The following is a 20,549-nucleotide window of genomic DNA, read 5'->3' on the forward strand; positions in this document are numbered from 1 at the left end:
AGTAAGCAGGTGAAGTTTATTTTTTAATATGTTTTTGTACCAGCACAAATAGAGTCAGGGTAAATCCGTAATACATCTCATTTGACTTATCCCCAGATTAAAAGAGCTTTTATTGTACGATTGTACAGAATCAACCGTATGAAACAAGTCATAAAAAATACATTACATTCTTAACATTGTGGCATAATTATATTTACACATGACTATTCATTTAATACAATAAGCCACAGTCAAGGCTAGTGGTCCTATTTGAGATTATAGAAAATCCTTCAAATTTATTACAACTTCAGGGCCCTTATATTTACAGACATTTAAAGGTACAGGTGATAGTAACTGGGCTGCTAAATAGACAAATACCACAGAGGTTGAGTACTTCTTTAAGCTACAATAAAACACACATAAATAATATTCTATACATTTTAGTTCAGAACTCACATCAAGTCTTACCAGTTTTTTTGTACAACATTATTCAAGACTTTTGTTGCTTATGAACACATTAAAAGTAGTTTAATGTCACACATAAATGGTCAATGTGTGGAAAATGTGCATAGGTAATCTGTTAAATTATTTTGTCCCGGCTAGACAGGAGCTTCGCCCACGCTCCCTGTGTGGTTAAATTCTTCATGCCCCGATGGCTTTTTATCCTCTTGGGATGTTGTCATCTTCCGCCAACGCTGGTCAAGCAAAGACAATTACATCAGTCTGAGATGAGTATTTGCTGAGAGTAAGGTCAGATTAAAGGACTAAAATACCCAAGGAGTAAACAAAATGTGCTTTCCTGTTGAAATGTAAATAACTTTAATTTAAAGAAAAGCATAGTGTTCAGAAGCAGGCTTATCAAAGCAGATCTCAGAGACTCGGTGAAGAAGAAATGATGCTGCAGAAGCATCAGCTCTAACAAGCTGTGTTCACCTTCCAAACATACCTTTCTTCCATCAAAAACAGAATAATGATGTTGGCCCCAAGCCAAACTGCGTGACATATTTTTTTCTTCCTGATTTTCTGCAGCCATAATAACCTCTGCCTTTTCATACCGTCTCACTCAACCAGCGCCTGCACTTTTGTATTTTGTTTACTTTCAGCTTTTCTCTCACTGGCTTCACAAAACTCCGACCTGAGTACAAAAAAAAAAAACACCCTTTACAGGGTGAAAATGTTAAAGCAGAGAAAACAAAATGGTTTGTACCTGTTTGATGCTGCCCTTGGTGGTGCAGAACATGTAGACAACATAGCCCGGGATCAGCAGCATCGAGGACAAAGCCATGAACCAGCCGATCACTTGGCCCCACATCGGGTACACATACTTCCCCAAGGTCAGAGGGGTCATCTCAATGGCACTGAAAGTGAACACCCCCTAAAAATACAATCCTTTTATTTAGTCCATGTCATGAATTTCACCATGCTTTTTTTTTTTTTTTTTACGTTCAAATTGATCACTCGATGTAAATACTTTAAGTAGAAAAAGTAAAAAGACTGTGTATTCAAAAGCTGTAAATCAACACCACCAGTTACAGGCACAAACAAATCCAATAAGTTTGTCCCTGATGTTCTGGTTTGATTTTGTAGGTAATACAGAAGCCTCAATATCAATTTCAGTCTGTTTTTAAAAAAGCTAAAAACTTCTCACTCGAGCTCGAGCTCGACAGAAGGAGATAAGGGAAGCATTGATTTGTTGATTTTCATGTGAAAGACATTGCTGATAAAACTGGGCTGATGTTCGTGGGAAAACAGTGTCTCATAAACCATGCTGGACAATTATAGAACTTATCAATGGAACTCAATTCAGAAATTATTGTGGTATTTCAGTCACGATGTGGCACAGTGATTGGCTAAAAAGCACACCCTTCCAATCAATTTTGCACAGTTTGAACAATTTTGAATTTTTCCATATTTTCACAACAACAACCTAACATGCTGGTTTTTAGCAGGATCTCAACGTCTTCTAGTGTTAGCATGCTAACAGGGAATGTGCTTATAAGAACTTTACACAATGTCTAGAATTTCTCTGTATTTACTCTTCAGTTATAATAGAAAGACAGTGTGACCGTTGGCATTTTTGTTAGCACCAACGCATTTAAGTTTTACTCATTTTAGTGAAGTTGGGGTAGAAAGTTTTGCAAAAAAAAAAAAGGAATGTTTAATTAATATCGCAAAACGGGTGTGGCAAAATTCTATGCTTATAGAAATGCACTTGAATAGAAAATGGATGTGAGCTTGTATAGCACGTTTCTAATCTTCTGACAAAGCACTTGTACTCTGCAGGTCACATCTTAAGTGTTTTGCCCAAGGACACATCAGACATGTGCTTGGGGATCAAACCCCCGATCTTCCGGTTGAGTGCAGACTAACTCGAACTGAGCAACGTCCGCCCTCGGTGCATGCTATAATTTATTCTGACTGACTGCACTTCATATTTCATCTGTCTGACTTCCTGCATCACTACAGGGGTGAAGATAAAGAGTTGGTGAGCACTGATTTCTCTGAGGGCCTGACAGAAAGTACAAATCACCACATGGAAGAGGAAAGCATTTAGCGAAGTCATCAATTCACTCTATCGGCTCTCGCTGTAGCTTGATTGGTTCATGGATCTCCTGGTTGAGTTCGACTCATATTGATGGTGGTGAATCAATAATCATTTCTTTCCTACCAGGCAGATCATCGGCGTGAAGAACATCCAACAAAGCTTCCACCAGCCGCATGGCCTGTAGCCAATCATGTCCTCGATGTTCTTATAGAACTTTTCAGCTCCTGTTGCATAAGGAAAGCGAAAACGGCAAAATGTGTGTAAGTGTGGAGATAACAAGTGCAATAACAAACTCTTATGAGGAGGAAAGCTAATTTAATTGCCAAATGCAAATTCACATGCTTGATTCATTTGGAGGCTTGGCACAACAAAGTAATCTCTATTCCGATTTGATCTGCTTTTTTTCAGCTGCACGTGTATGTAATTTCACTTTAAGGTGTTTTGGGTTAAACGCAGTAAAAAAAAAAGATTTTTCCTACCATACAACCAGGATATGGAAACGGTTTCGAAGAAGACAAGAAACAGCAGGCACATCCCACTGGCAGAGTAGTAATCAAACAGCTTGAACACGTAGAGACCACCCTGAGGGAGTTCAACAAACACACGCAGTGAGACACACGTCTACTTTGGAGGCTTTAATTTAATATCTCTTTTTTTTATTGAATGAAATACATGTGACGCATGTATACCTCAGGTTATTGTTAGAACGCTTTATAATAATGCAGAAAGGAGAAATTTGGAACCGTTCTCATGGGAATTGATTTTAAAGATGTTGTATAATCCCGCAGTACAAGCTCACAGCAGGGATTTAAAAGCTGGAGTTAGCAAGTACTACACAGCTCTTGACTACACGTAGCTATACCTGTGTGATGTTGGAGAAGCCAATGATGAAGGAAATGAAGCAGATGATGAGGATGAAGACCTTCTTCCTCTTCCTCAGATGCATTGGATATTCATCCATCAGAGCTGTGATGAAGCCTTCCACCGTGCAGAACTATTACACATGACAGTGGAATGAAAGTGGGGGAAAAGGGGGAGGGTTAGCTATGAGCGCTTCACTGGGTCAAAAAAATGTGGAGGAATCAGGTGCTCTTCAACAACAGAGCACAAAAGTCTAGTAGCTAATACTAAAGGAAGGAACTTTCCGGATAAAAAAAACAACAAAGTTTGCGGTGTAAAAAGTCAGAGTGCGCTGTGTGTGTTGATAAAAACAAGAGCTAATCACCTTTTTTTTTTACATCTAGGCTGTAAACATGTTCATTTCTGCTGCTTTTTTTCAAAGTGGTGTGTCTGTGACTTCTGATGTTTCTACGGCCCAGCCTCAAGTAGACACTCGACGAACTGCAGGATTTTGCCTTCCTATATCAGCTTCATTTTTACAACAATGGAAGTTTCCGCTTGGTTCAGATAGATGTTGTGTTGCGTTATGCTAATAGCAGCTAATACATCCTGGAGTAGAGAGCTTCAAGCACAGACAGGGGAGGAATCAAAAGGGATGATTTTCCACTTTCAAATTTAAGGTCTTAAGACAATGAGGTTTCACCGCAAGTTACATCATGATACCAAATTTGAACATTTAAAGTGGGGGACATTATTAAGTCAAACTATTTTTTTTAATTAACTAAAACTAAAATTTTGAACAAAACATTGAAGAAATAGATTTTGTTTTTCAATAAAAATCTTACATTTAAGTGCTTTATGAGTGATTTCTGCCGTTTTTTAATTCAGGATGAGTAAGGTAGAAGAAGTGTGTTGACTGTATTAAGCCTGCAGAGACGAAAACCTGGGCAAAAGTCAAGAGGACGAAATGGTTGCAGCTTGCTCTTCTCATCGCTCTCCAGTGATTGTGTGCAATTTTCATCATGCAAAAGAAGATTGTGTCATAACAGAGTGGCATGCACAGAATTAACACTTTGTTAGCTGCTTTTATACAGTTTGAAAAAGAGAATCATTTATACAAGCTATCACCAATCCAAAGTGGTCAATGCTTATTAAAGGACAATCAGTGAGGGGAAAAAAAAAAAATCATATCTGTTCAGTACAAATCAAGATGTGCTCAATTTGTTCACCTGACTGTCGAGGCCAAGCATCATGAGCATGGAGAAGAAGAGGATGGCCCACAGAGAGGACATTGGCAGCTGGGTGACGGCCTGAGGATAAGCCAAAAACGCCAGACCTGGACCTAAAAGCCAAAAAGAAAAAGTGTTTGAATTATGTGTTCTAAAAGGACTCCTTTTTAATCTAAGCAGCATGGTCCACTATAGGAAAATGGATTTATATCGTGTTTTAGCCAAAAATACATTTAATGATTGATTCGGTTGTCGAATATCAGCCTGATTACGTGTCGTGCAGTGTACTGGGGGACGGGCACGGCAGCTGATCCTGGGTATACCGCTGCATCCATTTGCACAGGGAGGGCAGAGCCACATGCTGACTCCCCAACTTCAGGGATTTTTTCCTGATTGTACCTGCGCAAACACTGTCAGGCAGCTTCTGAAATCCCCATGGAAACAGCCTCCTCACAAAAGACATGGCAGAAACCAGCTGCAAATGTCCAGCTGACAGGCAATATTTGTCTGAAAGGAAATATGCTGTGAAATAAAATTCAGCAGCCAGTATGTCCAACTAAGTTTGGATTTAAGTTTGGAATGATCTGTATTTGTTTTAACCACAAGATGTAGGCACTTTAGACGGATGTTGGATAAACACTGAAGCTTCAGTGTTGGCAACAATGGCAACTTGCACGTACATCTAGTTGAGAGAGGAGGTGTACAGGAGGACACAGCTCTCGCCGATGTGTTGAACTTGGACCCATTTTTAAACGCTTGGTGTCAGAGTTACATATTGCTCTTAAATTTAATTTTCAATGCAGGGCTTTTCCTGTTTTGGAATGAAAGATCTGATGACTCCCTATGTCCCTATGTATGTTAAAATAAAAGATGGAAGTCGGAGCAAGGTATTTTCAAATAGGCTGATTAGTTATTGTACCTGATGCTGCTAGTTCCTGCACGGGTTTCTTGGTGATATGGGACATGAAGCCTACGATGGAGAAGATGACGAAGCCTGCAAACATGCTGGTGAAGGAATTGATGCAGCACACAATGATGGAATCCCTGCCAAGAAAGCAACAAAACATTAAGAGAAAAGACTTAAGAAAAAAACCCCCTAAATGTACAAAGGGTTTAAGACACTTGTTCCTACTTGTATACGTCATTGTGGTACGTGTTGTAGCTTCCCAGTGCGATGAGCGAGCCCAGACCCAGTCCGTAGGAGAAGAAGATTTGAGTTGCCGCATCCAACCACACCTGTCACACAGCACATGCATCCTTCTTGTATTTCACATTTGCCTGTCTATAAGCATGTTTGTGCGATTGTGAGTATGCAAGGTGTCTACCTCAGACTGGACGAGCTTGTTAAAGTCCGGGGTGATATAGAAACGTATCCCGTCGATGGCACCAGGCAAGGTGACCCCCCGAAAGAAGAGGATGAAGAGCATGAAGTAGGGATACGTGGCTGAAAAATACACCACCTACGAGAAATTAAGAGAGAAAAACAACTTTTTAGACACTGGTATTTGCATATATTTTCTGCTTATTGACTAAAAGTAAAATCCCTTGTTGCCACAGTACACAGAGTGAAACATTTCTCAGCTGCGAGAATATTTCCATGGCACGTCTTTGCCAAAAGATCCTGCCAGGGCCTTTAGGATGTAGCCAGCTCTTCTGTAGCATAATGATTATGTTTAATTGGTAATGTCCATCAGGGCCAGTGCCTCAGGGAATTCATTTTTCACACACACATTAAAATCCAATTATCCCTGACAGGGAATGTGTGAAAGTGTTTCTGCTCACATACATTCCTGTGACTGGATGTAATTTAAAATAAATAAATAAATAAATAAAAATTCTTACTCTACAAGGATCAACTCTGGATAATCTGCTGGTTTGGGAATAATTATTAACTTTTTCAAAGTGTCTACTTCTATATAGGATCAGAAAGTCCTTCTCAGAGTCTGTGCATGTGGCATTTCAGTGAATGTGGAATCCTTGGTCATTTAGAAGTGCCTCAATGATAAAAGTATTGAGTGGACTTAAATAAAATCTATAAATCAGCAGCACAAAGGAAGAACAGATCCTTTGTTGAAAGAGAAGTGTGGATTATTTAAGTATTCCTCCTTAACCAAAAGACAAATTCTAAATTCTTTAAAAGACCAGGAGCAAAGTGCACCGGCTGTGTGTTACACGATGTCTGACTTAGAGCTGAAGTTTACATCAGAAAACATGAACCTTTTTTTAGGCTCTCCATTAGCACAAGCATACACATTTTATTTTTTCATTTTGATATATATTCTGACCTTTCCTGTCCACTCCACTCCTTTCCAAATTGAGAAGTAGACGAGGACCCAAGCCAGCCCCAAAGTGCCCACTAAGGGCCACCGTAGCTCCCCTGGCTCCTCCAGACCACCTGACATCTGGTGCATGTTTCGCCTACAGGAACACAAATACACACTGAACTCAGACAGGCACAAGCACAAGAGCTTCGAGAAATAACCTCAACACTCACAAATCCTTGTGCACACACGGACACAAACACACACAGACATCCTTTATGACAGGATCATGTCTGGCTGACTTACTCCCAGAACTCGGTGACAGCGCTGGTCAGGTTGGCGGTGTCTGTCAGACTGTAGTTGCAAAAACATTTCTCTGTGTTCCAGGGGTTATCACAGCTTTGCCAAGGCAGCTCCTGCACAGAATATTTTTTTTAAATCATAAACATAAACAACACTAGTTCTAGATTCCAGCATTTTACTAAACACATAAAACATAAGGACTGAAGCATTTTAAATACATTTGTGGTTTCTTTACAGTAGAAATAAATATCTCCCACATGTCTCCTTGAACATGCCTTTTAAATCATAGACAGTAAATAATAGTGGGCTGAGTCTGAGTGAAGTTGCCCATTTGTTGCTGAGTAAGGGCTTTGTGTTGGCGGCCATGCTGGAAACGCTGACTACTTAACTTTCTGTCACCCTAACACCAGGCTAATGCATCCTGACAAACAGCTACACCACGCCCTCCCATTGATCAGGTCAGCTATGTACCTTAGTATGAAAAACTCTTATCTCTGTTAAAATGAAAACAAATGAGTCATAAAAAAAAATGTCCACCTCGTTAATGGATGCCAATGGATATTTGAGCTAATCAGACCAATTTTGGTCTTTAAAGCAGGCTGTGATCATGTTTATGTCTGCAGTAAAAACTCTCTTTTTTTGTGGTAGTGTATGTGACTTGGAGTGGTTCTGCAGCCAACCTAACGTGGACACTGCAAGTTTTTGCACTTCCACATTTGCTTCATTTTCAACCATAAAGTTAACAGACATGTGTGGAGTCTCTTTTGCACAGGTCAAAGTCTGAAGACACCTTTGCAAAGGTAAAGCAACACACATCAAGCAACATATAGCTTAAGTGTTTGGGCTACAGTCTCCATGATTTATCAGCTATATCTCAAACATTTCCATTGCAATCGCAAATTGTCACATTTGAGAAGCTTTTTAAGACATTGGCTGGAAAAACTAAATCTAAAATGGGACTTTTCCTTTCAGATCAAAATACACATATTTGAAAGTTACTTTTGTGGTGTTTAGTCTTTATTAGATACGATACCTGAATAGAGACAAGAGAAAGGGAGGAGAGAGTCTGCGATGACTTTCGACAAACGGCCACGGTCAGATTTGAACTTACGGACAATTAAGTGCACGGGGCCAGCGAAATAAACCCAAGGCTATCAACACCTTCTTCACATTTGTAATGAAGGACTCCTGTAGAAGGGTGACTGTATGTAACATACCGAGCCAAAGGAGTTAAATAAATAGTAGAGTGCCCAGGCGATGATGATGATATAGTAGATGTTGAGCCAGAAGGACAGAACCACTGCAGCTATACCAACACCTGGAGAAAGAAGGAGGTAAAAACATTCAACATTTTCTATTAATCAACATGAATTAAAATGTTCCGCTTAGCAAAAAAAAATGAGTGCCTGAAATATTCCTCATGTAGTACTGTTCTGTTAGCATGCTTTAAACACACTTATCCACATCCACTAAGGGGGATCGTATCACTAACCTAAATGATATGCACACGTTTAAATAAAATTAACATATACAGTATATTTTGATATATTGATATTCCAGTCTTACCTTTCATCATCGGGATGAGCTTCCACACTCCCAACCCTCCCACTGAGGTGAACTGCCCCAGGGACGTCTCCAGTAAGAAAAGAGGGATCCCAGCAAACACCAGGGTCAAGAAGTACGGGATCAGAAAGGCCCCTGATTGAGTGACAAAATGAGAAAACAATCTTACCTGAGTCACGTCAGAGTACATATATCATCATGCATTTCTACTTGACGATGTCTCTAAGATTGGCAGATCCTAATATCACTCTGGCACACATTAAGGAAAGAGAAGTTGCATACTAGAGGGAACAATAGGGAGTTTGAGGCGTTCTCAGTGACGCTTCATACAGACAAAGATAGGGACTTGGAGTTTGGTTTACCTCCAGATATGTCTCCCATTGGGGGAAAAACAAATAATTGTTTTAGATAAAACATCTATAGGTGTTATAAGGATTTTCCTCAACGTAAGAGATTTATATTGTGTGGATGAGAGGAATATAAAACACATGTAAGAGAAGTTAAAGATTCAGGAAGGTGTTGGTCTGTGTTGTGTATTGATTAGAAGCAGATCCAAGAGATCAAGGGTTCAGGGACTTCAGGCCTTTCAGTTTAAACTCTATCATGCCGGCAGTTTGGTTCACTGCCATTTTTGTCATAGACTTGATCATGTATGATGTCTTCAAAAAAAAAAGCATGTTAAAAGTTCTTAGGTCTAAAAGTGGCTGGAAGCCCAATGCTGCTCCATGACCAGGAAATATCTGTCAAACTGAAGATATGTATCAGCACAGACGAAAAGTTTAAGGCGAGAGGAAGACGAAGCTCAAATATAGAGAATTTTACAGGCTCAGGCAGCACTAAGACATGCAGTTCTGTTTGTTATACAGCAAGGGTAAGGGGATTTCAAATAAAATAAAACAGCTTCATGGAGCAAACTGCACAACTGGTTGAGAGATTTAGAGGAAAGAGGAGGCCTCTTAGAGCATGGGGGGGACAACATATGTTGATGAGGGATGTTAAAACATTTTTTCGAAAAAAACAAACAAAAATAAAACGAGGAAAGTTGTGTCAACTTAGATACATATCTTCAATAAGATAATTCCTGTCTCCATCAGAGCTGCACCCAGATATTCATACTTTTATTTCTTCTTCATATTATTATTGCAAAAGACTTTTTACAGGTATCAGTCAGAGCTCCCTCCACCGACTCCAAATGGTTCAGAAAGCTTTTGCCTGATTTTTGATCAAACACCAACACCTACCTACTGTTCTTCGCTGCCCAACAATGGCTTCCCATCTTTTGTCTTATGGAGTTCAAGATCTTGTTGACTTTTTACTTTGAAAACCTTAAAAAATCACCCAAAAACGTTAAGCTCCATGGCTCGGCTTTCATTTCAATGTATGGATGTGCTGTACTGTTGACCAGGCCTTTAGACTGTCCTACACTCTGTTCGAGCTTCTATTCAGATTAATCCAAAGTTAATAAAAACACAGAAAAAAAGTTATTTTACACAGCTGTCTGTAGGTAATAAATGTCCAATTGGTTTGATTGTGGCTAAAATTTAAATAGGTAGCTCCACCAGCCTTCATTCCTCATTGCAGGTTAAAATCCACATGCCAGCTTTCCATAACCTATAAATAAACCATAACACAACCTTTATACAACATGATTAAAAATACCTCCAAACTGTATTGCTGTCATGAGTTACTTTCTTTCCACTGTGCTTGTTTACATTCAGGGAGTACAGCATTATGACCCTGTGTCTGCAGTCTTTAATCACAGCTACAACCCTGGCTTGTGGTTGGTCGACGCCTTGCAGTTTCGACCTCACGTTTGACAGGTATTTCAGGCCTGAATTGATAAAAAATAAATAATGAAAATGTTGTAAAACCAACTACTTATACTGGTACATTTATTTCAGCGGGTTAATGGCACACAGCTCTACTTTTGACTGTCCAGTTGAGGAAGTTATATAACTAGCAAGTACTTCTAAGTCTGCTTTTGGCAGATGAACAGCAATGACGGTTGGACGTCTGAGTAGGCTTCAGCCACAGCAGTTTTACTCATAAAGATACTTTAGAGTCGGTAGCTCTTACCTCCACCATTTTTGCCGCATAGATAAGGAAACCTCCAGACATTTCCAAGGCCAATGGCATATCCTACACATGACAGCAGAAAGTCAAACTTTCCTTTCCAGCTTCCTCTATCAGGGGGCTCCTGTTTTTTATTTTCATCTGCAGAAGGCGCCACAGCATCCAGCTCCTCAAAAGGAACTGCTTGTTTGACCTCTGTTGGGGAGTTTAAGTCCACTGTACTCTGCCCAGTCTTCCCCATGGTGGGACCGCAACAGACCAATGGGGTCAGGAAGTCCCTTGGTCCTCACTGCCTGAAATGGTGACGCGTAATAGTCCTTTTTCTGCACGGCTGTTTCTCTCTCACTGGGTTTGCTTCTTGGATGAACCAAATCCGGACAAATGGCTGACACTTAATGTGTAGCAAAGCTGCAGAAGGGGAACAATAAAGCAGTTTTAGAAGTATTAAAACAGTTTAGCTTTTATGTGTGTGTGTGACATTATTTTAATGCAGGGGAAAAATCTCAATTTACAGTTTACTGATGTTGAGTCATTTTTATGGCCTTTTGCAGCCCTTTGTAAAGCCAAAGACAAACAAAACATGAATCTGTCAGAAAATCCAAAGATCCCACAAAGAATATGAGGCAGCAGACTTTCTTTTTTTTTCTTTCCTTTTTTTATTTGACTCTGGTAAACGAAGACTACTGTTCAGTAAGCTAGGTAACATTACCATAAGCAAGCAGATTACACCATGCAAACCCTTTTGTTAACACATGTTAATCTTAGCATGTGGTAGCTGTAGTATTGTGGTAACTAGAATTGTCAGATAGAACGGTCATATAAATTAGAAATCAATTAAACAATAACCATTAATTTAATCTACTAGCTACAACCAGAAAATGGCCACCATGGGAATATTGTTAGTAAGTAAATGAACTGTAATTTTCAGTGTGTGCGTGTGTGTGTGTGTTCCACAGGTAGAAGAAGTTAGCTTAAAACCAAGGTTGCATTATTACAAATTGAAGTAAAGGTGCCTATTTAAATGTATGAGGTAAACTTGGATATGCCAACTTGAGTCAAAAAAAAATAGCTAAGAGCATGCTCTATTGAATGTGTGTGTACTGGTGTCGCCTCCATGAGTATTTGTTCCATAAAATGATTGTGTTATTTTGACTTGGTCTGATGTGAGCAGACAGGTGACGCAATCCCAGGTCATCCTTGTGAAAACTGCACTGTGCATCTTCATCAGTACTGACACGTCCCCTACTTCAAAGTCTACACCTGCCTTAAATGCTCACACAATTTGTATTTATAGCTCAACGCCACATTTTAAGAGTGGGTTACTAGTCAGCTGCTGTGTGAATAAACATTACATTTCTATTCATTATAACAGTCATTGGTTGCAGCTTCATTACCCCTCATATCCTGTCTGGACAGTATAACATGGTCAGGAGGGAGGAAGTTGTTAATGATTAGCAAATTGATTGACCCAGAAGTCCTCTTCATAAAGTTTTTTTTTTCTGTGAGAAGGAAATATATTCTCAGTTAACCGTGGAACGTTTATGGGGATTTATCTGAACGCATAGGAGAATGCTAATAGTTCTCACTGTGTTATTTCTTGGCATTCTTCATTATCAACCATGTTACACTGATCAAACAGTGATTATTAATGGTAACCTTCCAAATCTCACAAGAAAAAAACACTTAATAGAGTATTGGCAAAGTTGGTGAGGACACAGGTTACCCTTGCTCTTCCAAAAAAAGTGAAAACCTTCTTACATTGAGTGTGATTGGTTTGATCAAAAAGTAGAACTCCTGCTACAAAAATGAGTCATTTTAACTGTTTTAACTGTGTTATTATAATCAAATTCAACAGTGCATAATAGTGTGAAGTGATCCAAAATGTACTTAAAAATTGTCACCTGTGTTAATATCTGCCTCAAATAAAAGCTGGAACACATCAGATTCCCTTTGAGGTTTTGTCTTTTTTATTCAAAGTAAATCCTGCTGTTTTCGACAGAGAAGCTTTTTAGAGGCCATTTCTTATCATGGCTGTCAGACAGAAGAATTGTTTTTAATCTCTTTCAACATTTGCAGCTTGAAATTTTAATTGAGTTTCCACAGTCTTTGTTGACCTTTGTTGATGACCTGATTTGACGAGAGACACTTTAAAGAAAAGGGAAAGGCAAATTAGGTGAATCATACCTGAAAGATTTCCGAATCCTTTGTCAGGTCATCAGCTTCAGTTTTCTGCACCAGCATGAAGAAAACAATGAAAGTTCAACTTTATATCCAAAGAGAAAAACTTCATCTTTGCTTCAGCTGTGAAAAGCCTCAAGCCCAGGAGAAGTCACAATGTATCTGCTGCCTGTAAATCCATTTGGAGTTTGCAGTTCTTTCCTGTGCACTGTATTTTGGTAGGACCTGTGGCTGTTCCTGCTGCTGGTATTGAGCGTTGGATATTAAAGTTCGACCTCTGTGTCTGCTTTGATTACTGCTCAGTTGTGAGTAGGGAGGCCCCGAGGCCGTGGGGGGAAGTCAATCGCGAAAATATGGCAGGGAACTCTGGCTATACAGCAGCCGTGTGTTTGTTTGTGCTTATTCAGTATTTGTTTGTTATGTTAGCAGAGGATAGCTGTTGCCAGCACCGTTACCATGGTATTTCCCAACAGAGAAAGGCCTGATCAGTAAAAGAGCTCTTGGGGTTGTTGAAAAATGAAACCATGACTGTTGGCAAAGTCCCTGGAAATGTATGACCACAAATGCGGTCATGCCAATATCAATCAAAGGGAGGGATCAAATATTTATCCTCAGTGTCCTCTCTCAAATATATGGAAGAAAAGGTATGAATGATTAAAGTACAGGAGTTCATTTTTTAATACATACAGCATCTCTGCAATTGTGATTGTCACAGAGCCATATGCCTTCAATGTCAAGCAATCTCCCACCATGCATATAGGAACACCTTGTGCTCAAATCCCCAAACAGCTGCCAAATCGTGCCCAGATGTTAATGCAGACAAAGAGAGTTCAAAGACAATGATCTGCCATGTAAAGCCTCCAAAAGCAAACGCTCTGTTTCAATAAACTCGCTCTCTGTCAGTGATAAGGTATGTCAGTGTATGACTTTGCTCAGTTTGACTTTAGATTTCGAGCTGCCTCTGAGATCAACTTTTAAGTTCACAGAAAAGGAACTGTAAGATGAGAGACATTCAATCCCTCTGGTGTTTTAAACAGAGCAAGTGAATCTATAACGGGACATTGTAAGATATTGTTTTCTTTTTGAACTCCAATGTCAGTGTTGACCATTGTCAACAAGTGAGTAAAAGAATCCAAGTGTAGAATACGATGTAAAACGTACAACATTTGAAATGTTGTCTGATCAGTGATAAGAAATAAAACCAAATATGGCCGAAGCTCACCAGGTAGAGCTTCAACTATTAAAGGGATACTTCACCCATTTACATGGTAGCAGTGTTGAATGGTCATGAATCCAGCCCTAATGTTGCCTGGAAGTTTTCTTCATGTGATGCAATATGACGCTTTTTGCATCACATGAAGAAAACTTTCAAGCAAAGAAAAACATATTTTTCTCGTCTCAGGGCAAAATGCAAACACTACTATCATGTTTCTAGTTATACACAGATTCATGTAAATGGGTGAAGTATCCCTATAAAGTGGGAACTCTTCTGCTGCAGCCTGGATTGGATTAAATTTTGTTAACCCAAGAGGATGAGAACATTATCCATGAGGAGGGAAAACTCATTGTCATAGGAAAACTGCTGTGTTCAATAAGGGCATCTGTGATATACTGTGTATTAAAAAAGGGAGTGCTTTTGGACACCTGCAGTTGTATTCTATGAATTGTAGGTTATTTAATGAATGGTTAATGTAGAGATCATTAAACTATTTTAGGAACACAACAACAAGGGCATTCATTAGGCCCATCGTTAATCCAGTAAGCTTGTACATGTTGTCTGTTTAATTTCTCCAGTGATGTTGAACACATTTCTCCATTAAAATTAATGGGATCAGATATGAAGCATTTAGCCATTCTGTTTCTCCTGGCAGGTAACCTTGTGACGTTAATATGTGCTCCAGATATTCTATCAGTGGATGATTACATGGACTAATGAAGATTCAGACAACGCCCATGCACTCTACCAAACACCTATTGTTGAGCTGGTGTGTTGGGAGAGTTGTAAAGAACAGGGTTTGTAAAAATGGAGATTAAATAATGCAAGAGGCTTAATAACACCTGCAGCAAATTGCTCATTTCAGCATTTCAGTGTCATGTCTGTTTAGGTTTGTTGCCCATGTGGACTCAAATGATTGTAGTTGTCTGTATTGCAGCTGTCAATGCTGGTTTTCATCAATGTGTTTACAGCGTCCCCGATCAATGCAGCCTAATTATGATTCCAGAGTGTCTGGAACCAAGAATAATAAAGAGCCATTATTATGGTGACAAAGACAGAATGACAAAGACATAAAATGTCAGAATGCAAAAGTTGGGGTTTTTAAAGATAATGTGTTTAAGTCCAACTTCCTTTTTTTTTTTTTTTAAATGATGTTAAGATGAGAATGGGAACTAGATAAAAAAGACGGAGGAAATGGCATCGAATAGTCAGTCACAGGCCATTCAGGAAAAAAATGAAGTGAAATGTAATGCCAGTTTAACGTCATTTGAAACATTGCATTTTATATATTTATATATTTATTTTGTAGTAGACGTAAATTCTGGCAGAGGATTAATTCAAAAGAAGAAATAAACCTATGTTTCATGCTGACATAAAGCATAACCACTTTGCAGCCACCTGGTTGTAAATTTTCAACACATTTAGTTGTTTATCGCCCATAATTCTTGGTGCTTCATTTCTATGTATGACATGTCTCACATGGTTTGGATACGTCTGAGATCTGCTGAGTCTGCATGCCAAAAGATAAACTTCAGCTGCACAGTCATTTGTATGCAGGAGCGCCTGTTCCTGTCAGTGGGTAATGAGAGCCTGTAGCAACCAGCAGAGTAATGGCTCCTATTTCATATTCAAAACAAATCAAGTGCAGAGTTTTTGAAATGAAAAAACAAAACAAAAACACTTTACAGCTTCCATTAAGGCTGCTATTAACATTAACATGCTAGTTCTCCCGTGTTTCCTAATCTGTCGCCATTGGTATTACGATATGTAGGATAATACAATTTCAATTCATGAAAATTATAAACTTATAAAGTTGAATTATAAACTGAAGACAAAACCCCAAATTTAGATACTATTTTGTTGAAAGAAAAAAAAAAACAGAAAGCTGGGTTAAGAAATGTATCCAGAAAGCTGCTGACAAAGTTGCTGATTTGATCTATTGAGAACAAAATACACAAAGTTTGGGTTTCAGCTTTGGTGGATCCTATTCATCCTATAGCGGCTAATGGACCGTTACAGTAGGTGGCAATGTTGGCTGGTTTGCCCTGTTTCTTTTGCTAGGAAGAGGAACATCTCAACACCTGTTTTATGTATTGCAATAAAATTGAAGTAAAATTGCAATCACCCTGTTTTTGGTAAATGTAAAGTGCAAGCAGTGATAAAATGAACCGTTTTCTCTTTGCATTTTCAGTCGAAACATTCTTAAGTGGTTAATGTGCATTCCCAACGAATTCAGTTCATAAAGTTGTTAAAAAGACAGTGGTTATTTTGATGGACCCATGTACAGAGGCTGTAGCTCGAAGCAGGTGGCCAACGTTTTGCTCCTTTCTGCATGTCATTCCCCAATCTCTTGCTCCCTGATTTCCTTTCTCTCTATTAGCACTGCATTCCTACTCTCTTCTTATTCACAGCATGTTAGTATAGTCTATGAATCAATGCAGAGGTTATTTTAAATCAAGCAACGGAACATCCAGAGGCTATTGGCATGCATAAAAAGAAGGCAAATCTTTTCAACATTTATATCCAGAAATGCAATGGGACAATGCGTGCTGCATACATTTCCACAGGTTAAGGACAAATGTAGGGAGGGGGCTTACATCAGAGTGAGTATAATTGTATTAATGAGAGTGAAAAGGGGAAAGGTGATAAGGGACGCTGGGGCAGAACAATGAGTGCAAAGAAAAGGGAAAAGGTAAAGATATGCATTAGGAGACAGAATGAAAATATAGTGAGATCAAAATGGAAAAAAGGCTGATATGTAGCTGTAGGGCCTGGACAGATAAGCAGGACTGGAGATAAAATAATACAGAAATTGTGAAAAATGCCAACAAGACACCCAGGAAGATTGTTAGATTGCTGAAGATGGAAAGAAAAAACGTGAGAACATCAGATAAAAGAAGTGACAGAGGTCATTGAAATGACTTCTTTTACAGTCTGCCGCATACATGAATCTGCTAGACTATCTCGTTGCATCAGTGCAAAATGTACTTTTCTCCCCTCGAGATCCATCAGCCACTCTCATTCTGCTCTATTGCCATTACATCTCAGTCATGTTTTCATTATCACAACCTTTTTTTGAATCCTTATGACCTTGTTTTTATGCAAAGTCTTTGTCCTCCGTATGTCCCACGATGAATTACATCGCACTGTAACCGTAAAGGCCTCTAAAGGAGCGTTGAAGCATTTCCTGCTGGGGGACGTTTAACGGAGGCAGTTTTGATCAAATGGTTGACTGGGCGTTAAGGTCAGGATTTTTTTTTTAAACTCTATGTGTGAATTGTGTCTGGTGCAGAAAACAATCCGAAGCTTTATTAAACATGGATGAATATAAACAGGGCAGGGACTGCAGGCCATAAATGCAACACAGAAAGATGCAAATTCTGCTGCCTATGTCGCACATTGCCATATGTCATATCTGTCAGTTTGAAATGTTCCAGGCAGAGAGTGCTTTTCTAGCTGCCTCTTTCATGCTATTTTCAATTTGTGGAAATGACCCAAGTTTCAAGTAAAAAGTTGAGATATTGCAGGGGAGAAAAAAAGGCTTTTCACCAAGACCATCTTTTCCACCTGCGTTTGGCTCAGGTGGAAAGGCACCGAGCATGTAAATGGCGTACGGATAAGAAAATGTTGAGCTTCATGAAATGAAACAAACAAAAAAATGCCACACAGGGTTAGGTAAACGTGTGTGAAAATGTCTACTTCAGAGTGTTTCAGGTTCAATCAGAGGTTGCTGTGCGTGACACCATGACTAGGGGGCAGACAAACGTTCCAGCTATCCACCTACTGCTGCTAAGACTTTATCAGGGAGACTGGTGACAGCAGCAGGTTCATGTAAATAGCCAAAACTCTGTTGCAACGCAGCATACAAAAGAGGCGAATTCAAAAAATGCATTAGTGACAACATGCAAAACAAAAAGTTGAGACAAACTGAGATGGTGTCAGTAGACTGGGCTGCTATTGGCTCATGAGCACTGGGAGCAGGAGGATAGGTTAGGAAGCAGCTGCAGTAACAGATTGATTGGCATGTTTCTCAGCTATTCAGTGAGCCTCCCATACCGTGTTTGCAATTGGTTATTTTTTCTCATGCAGACCTGGTCCACGTTTTGCCGCTCTCATCCCCCATAGGGCGGAGAGTCCTACATCAGTATCACTTCACAGTATGTAGGGGTTCCACTTGTAGGTCCACTTTCACGTCCAGGCCCCTAAAAATCAGCCAGTGGTCCTGGTGCCAGAGACTGATATCCGAATGGTGCCGAGCACGTAGAGGCGTCGCCCGCCACTTGAATAAATGCTCAAAATGTGCATTTTACTGCATCAGTAAAGCTGACTTCCGTTCTTCCCCTCGTATTCACTTTCGACTGCTTCCTATTCCCTGAACAGTGCTCTTAGCAATCCAAGAAGTTAGCCTATATTTTAATTTCTTTTCACCAATTAGAGAGTAAGTAAGAATAAAAAACCCTTGGGTTTTACTCGACTGGCACTTGTTGGACCTTTCAGTTTCACGTTTTGTTTTGAAAGCACCATTTTTTACTTCTTTGCTCATAAATAACTTTGATTTACCAAAAAACATCTGGTTTTATGGAAGTTATCTTTTACCCAACTTGCTGGGTCCTATCACAACAAAATAGGCCTCTATCCTTAAACTGTCTTTAATCATTAAGTCTCGTTTGTAATTGATTTGTATCCATGACATTTGAAGTCATGCTGGTCCTATCTTGTTTATCCTGCATTCTGTCAATATGCAGTAATCTTATTCTCGGTACTTGGGCTAATTAATGGTTGGCGTTTTCCATGACTCTCTACTTCTGTTGCCGCTTGTTACATAAGGCTGATGGAGAAATGCTATACTTATTAATACTGCAAGTGTTGCGCAGCACAACCTGCTGCTCTATATCCACCCTGCGGCAACCTGCAGCTTCTAATTTAAGAGCAATCGATGTACAAAATGGGGGCAGGGACAGTTACTGTACATTTCTACTGCCGTTTTCTCACCATTGAATTAATTGAAAGGGACTTCTGCTATTTCCAGATAATATTTTCATCGGGAAAGAAGAAGTAACACGAAGAAACCTTTCGACCAGCTTATGCCCGATGTAAGCTTTTGAGCTTCCAAGACACCTGGGTTTGCGGGAGTGCGAGTCGGTCCATGTCGTTGGGGGAGGAGCAGAGGCAGTCTGGGTGGGAGGCAAATGGGCGGAACTGTTCATTAATTGAATGCCAGTTTGAATTACACAGACGACTGAACTTTGTGTTATGATGAAGGTAGCTCACTCATACCCTGTGACATCCCACACACGGTACTCCATTGACTGCACCGCTTTGAAAGCGATAAGTATTACTCACAACATCAATAACCACAAAGGAGGTGGAGGTGATACCCGTTTGTCATTAGATGATCGAGTATGAAGTGATTTTAAGGAGCTGATAAAAAAATGTGTTTGTTCAGGAATGTATAGAATAAAGTTAAAGTTAAATTAAACATGCTAAACCAAGATATGTGGCATACAGAAAACTTTAATGGGAAATGTTATTGTGTCTCCACTGATTGAGATACATTTAAAAATATGAGATAATTAAAGATAATTTTTACATTTTAAAACAAAACAAATTGTCTTTGGTTACACAAAAAATGGAAATGCATCGGTTTATAAAAATGTCTATTTGACGTCAATGATACCACCATCACAGTCGCAAAATTCATTTCAAAAAATGACTGAAGTGACGCCACACGAGTCCTCGTTGGACAAGGCAGAGACTTACAAGTCTAAAAAAAGTGTGTTTGTTTGACAGTGGACTTTTGGTGACTTCGGGATGAATTTGATGCTAAAAGCAGCTAAATGTCCTTTTTCGTCAGGAGAAAGAAGGAGTGGAATAAAAACAAAGAGGATTTAACTGATGCCTCTAGTAGTTCTTCTGAAAGCCTGTTCCAGTATTGTGAGTTATATATGTGTAGAAAAGTTTATATGTAATTTACATATGTATTCATTGGATAAAAAGTAATGTACCGACATAAAAAATATATAAAAGATATCCCTGACTGAAATCTTAAAATGCATAAAAAAGTTGCAAATGACTTTTTTTTCAAAAAGTGTTTTTGTCACATAATTGTCTACCACTCATATGTTTTCTTTGGTTCCTGAGTGACCATCACACGCCGCTGGGCTCCCCCATCATCATCTTATCATCTCCTTCATCCACGCTTCTGTTCGGCTTCCCTTGTGCCTTGAAGATGACCTTGCCACACAAAGTGAGAATTGGCTTGTGTGGTCGAGCCTGACGCAGATCGCTGGATGGCGTCGTCATGTTGTCGGGATTCTGAACGTGAGACGATTTTGAAAAAGGAAGCATTCACAGCATTAGAG

The 20,549-nt window shown here is 39.4% G+C and overlaps 2 protein-coding genes across 3 annotated transcripts in view; both read right to left on the reverse strand.

Moving 5' to 3' along the window:
• The window catches only part of LOC306817754 (sodium- and chloride-dependent GABA transporter 1-like), a 22,335-nt gene continuing 1,786 nt past the window's right edge, over window positions 1-20,549 (reverse strand). Inside the window, exons 2-16 of one of the 2 annotated variants that reach the window (XM_079334886.1) lie at window positions 12,978-13,022; window positions 10,797-11,201; window positions 8,724-8,855; window positions 8,375-8,475; window positions 7,161-7,270; window positions 6,879-7,011; window positions 5,919-6,053; window positions 5,726-5,829; window positions 5,513-5,637; window positions 4,594-4,706; window positions 3,387-3,518; window positions 3,004-3,106; window positions 2,648-2,748; window positions 1,187-1,354; window positions 1-674 (exon numbers count right to left, since the gene is read on the reverse strand). In XM_079334886.1, coding sequence (XP_079191012.1) covers window positions 579-674; window positions 1,187-1,354; window positions 2,648-2,748; window positions 3,004-3,106; window positions 3,387-3,518; window positions 4,594-4,706; window positions 5,513-5,637; window positions 5,726-5,829; window positions 5,919-6,053; window positions 6,879-7,011; window positions 7,161-7,270; window positions 8,375-8,475; window positions 8,724-8,855; window positions 10,797-11,034 — 1,791 coding nt within the window. In that variant the 5' untranslated portion in view covers window positions 11,035-11,201; window positions 12,978-13,022 and the 3' untranslated portion in view covers window positions 1-578. Of the gene's footprint in view, window positions 675-1,186; window positions 1,355-2,647; window positions 2,749-3,003; window positions 3,107-3,386; window positions 3,519-4,593; window positions 4,707-5,512; window positions 5,638-5,725; window positions 5,830-5,918; window positions 6,054-6,878; window positions 7,012-7,160; window positions 7,271-8,374; window positions 8,476-8,723; window positions 8,856-10,796; window positions 11,202-12,977; window positions 13,237-20,549 lie in introns of those variants that run through there. The other variant, XM_079334885.1, reaches the window with a different exon arrangement.
• The window catches only part of LOC306817753 (sodium- and chloride-dependent GABA transporter 2-like), a 14,671-nt gene continuing 13,810 nt past the window's right edge, over window positions 19,689-20,549 (reverse strand). The window contains exon 17 of the mRNA XM_079334884.1: window positions 19,689-20,502. Coding sequence (XP_079191010.1) covers window positions 20,335-20,502 — 168 coding nt within the window. The 3' untranslated portion in view covers window positions 19,689-20,334. The remainder of the gene's footprint in view (window positions 20,503-20,549) is intronic.

The sequence above is a fragment of the Symphodus melops genome (assembly GCF_947650265.1).
Source record: "Symphodus melops genome assembly, chromosome: 22".
Taxonomy (NCBI): Eukaryota; Metazoa; Chordata; class Actinopteri; order Labriformes; family Labridae; genus Symphodus; species Symphodus melops.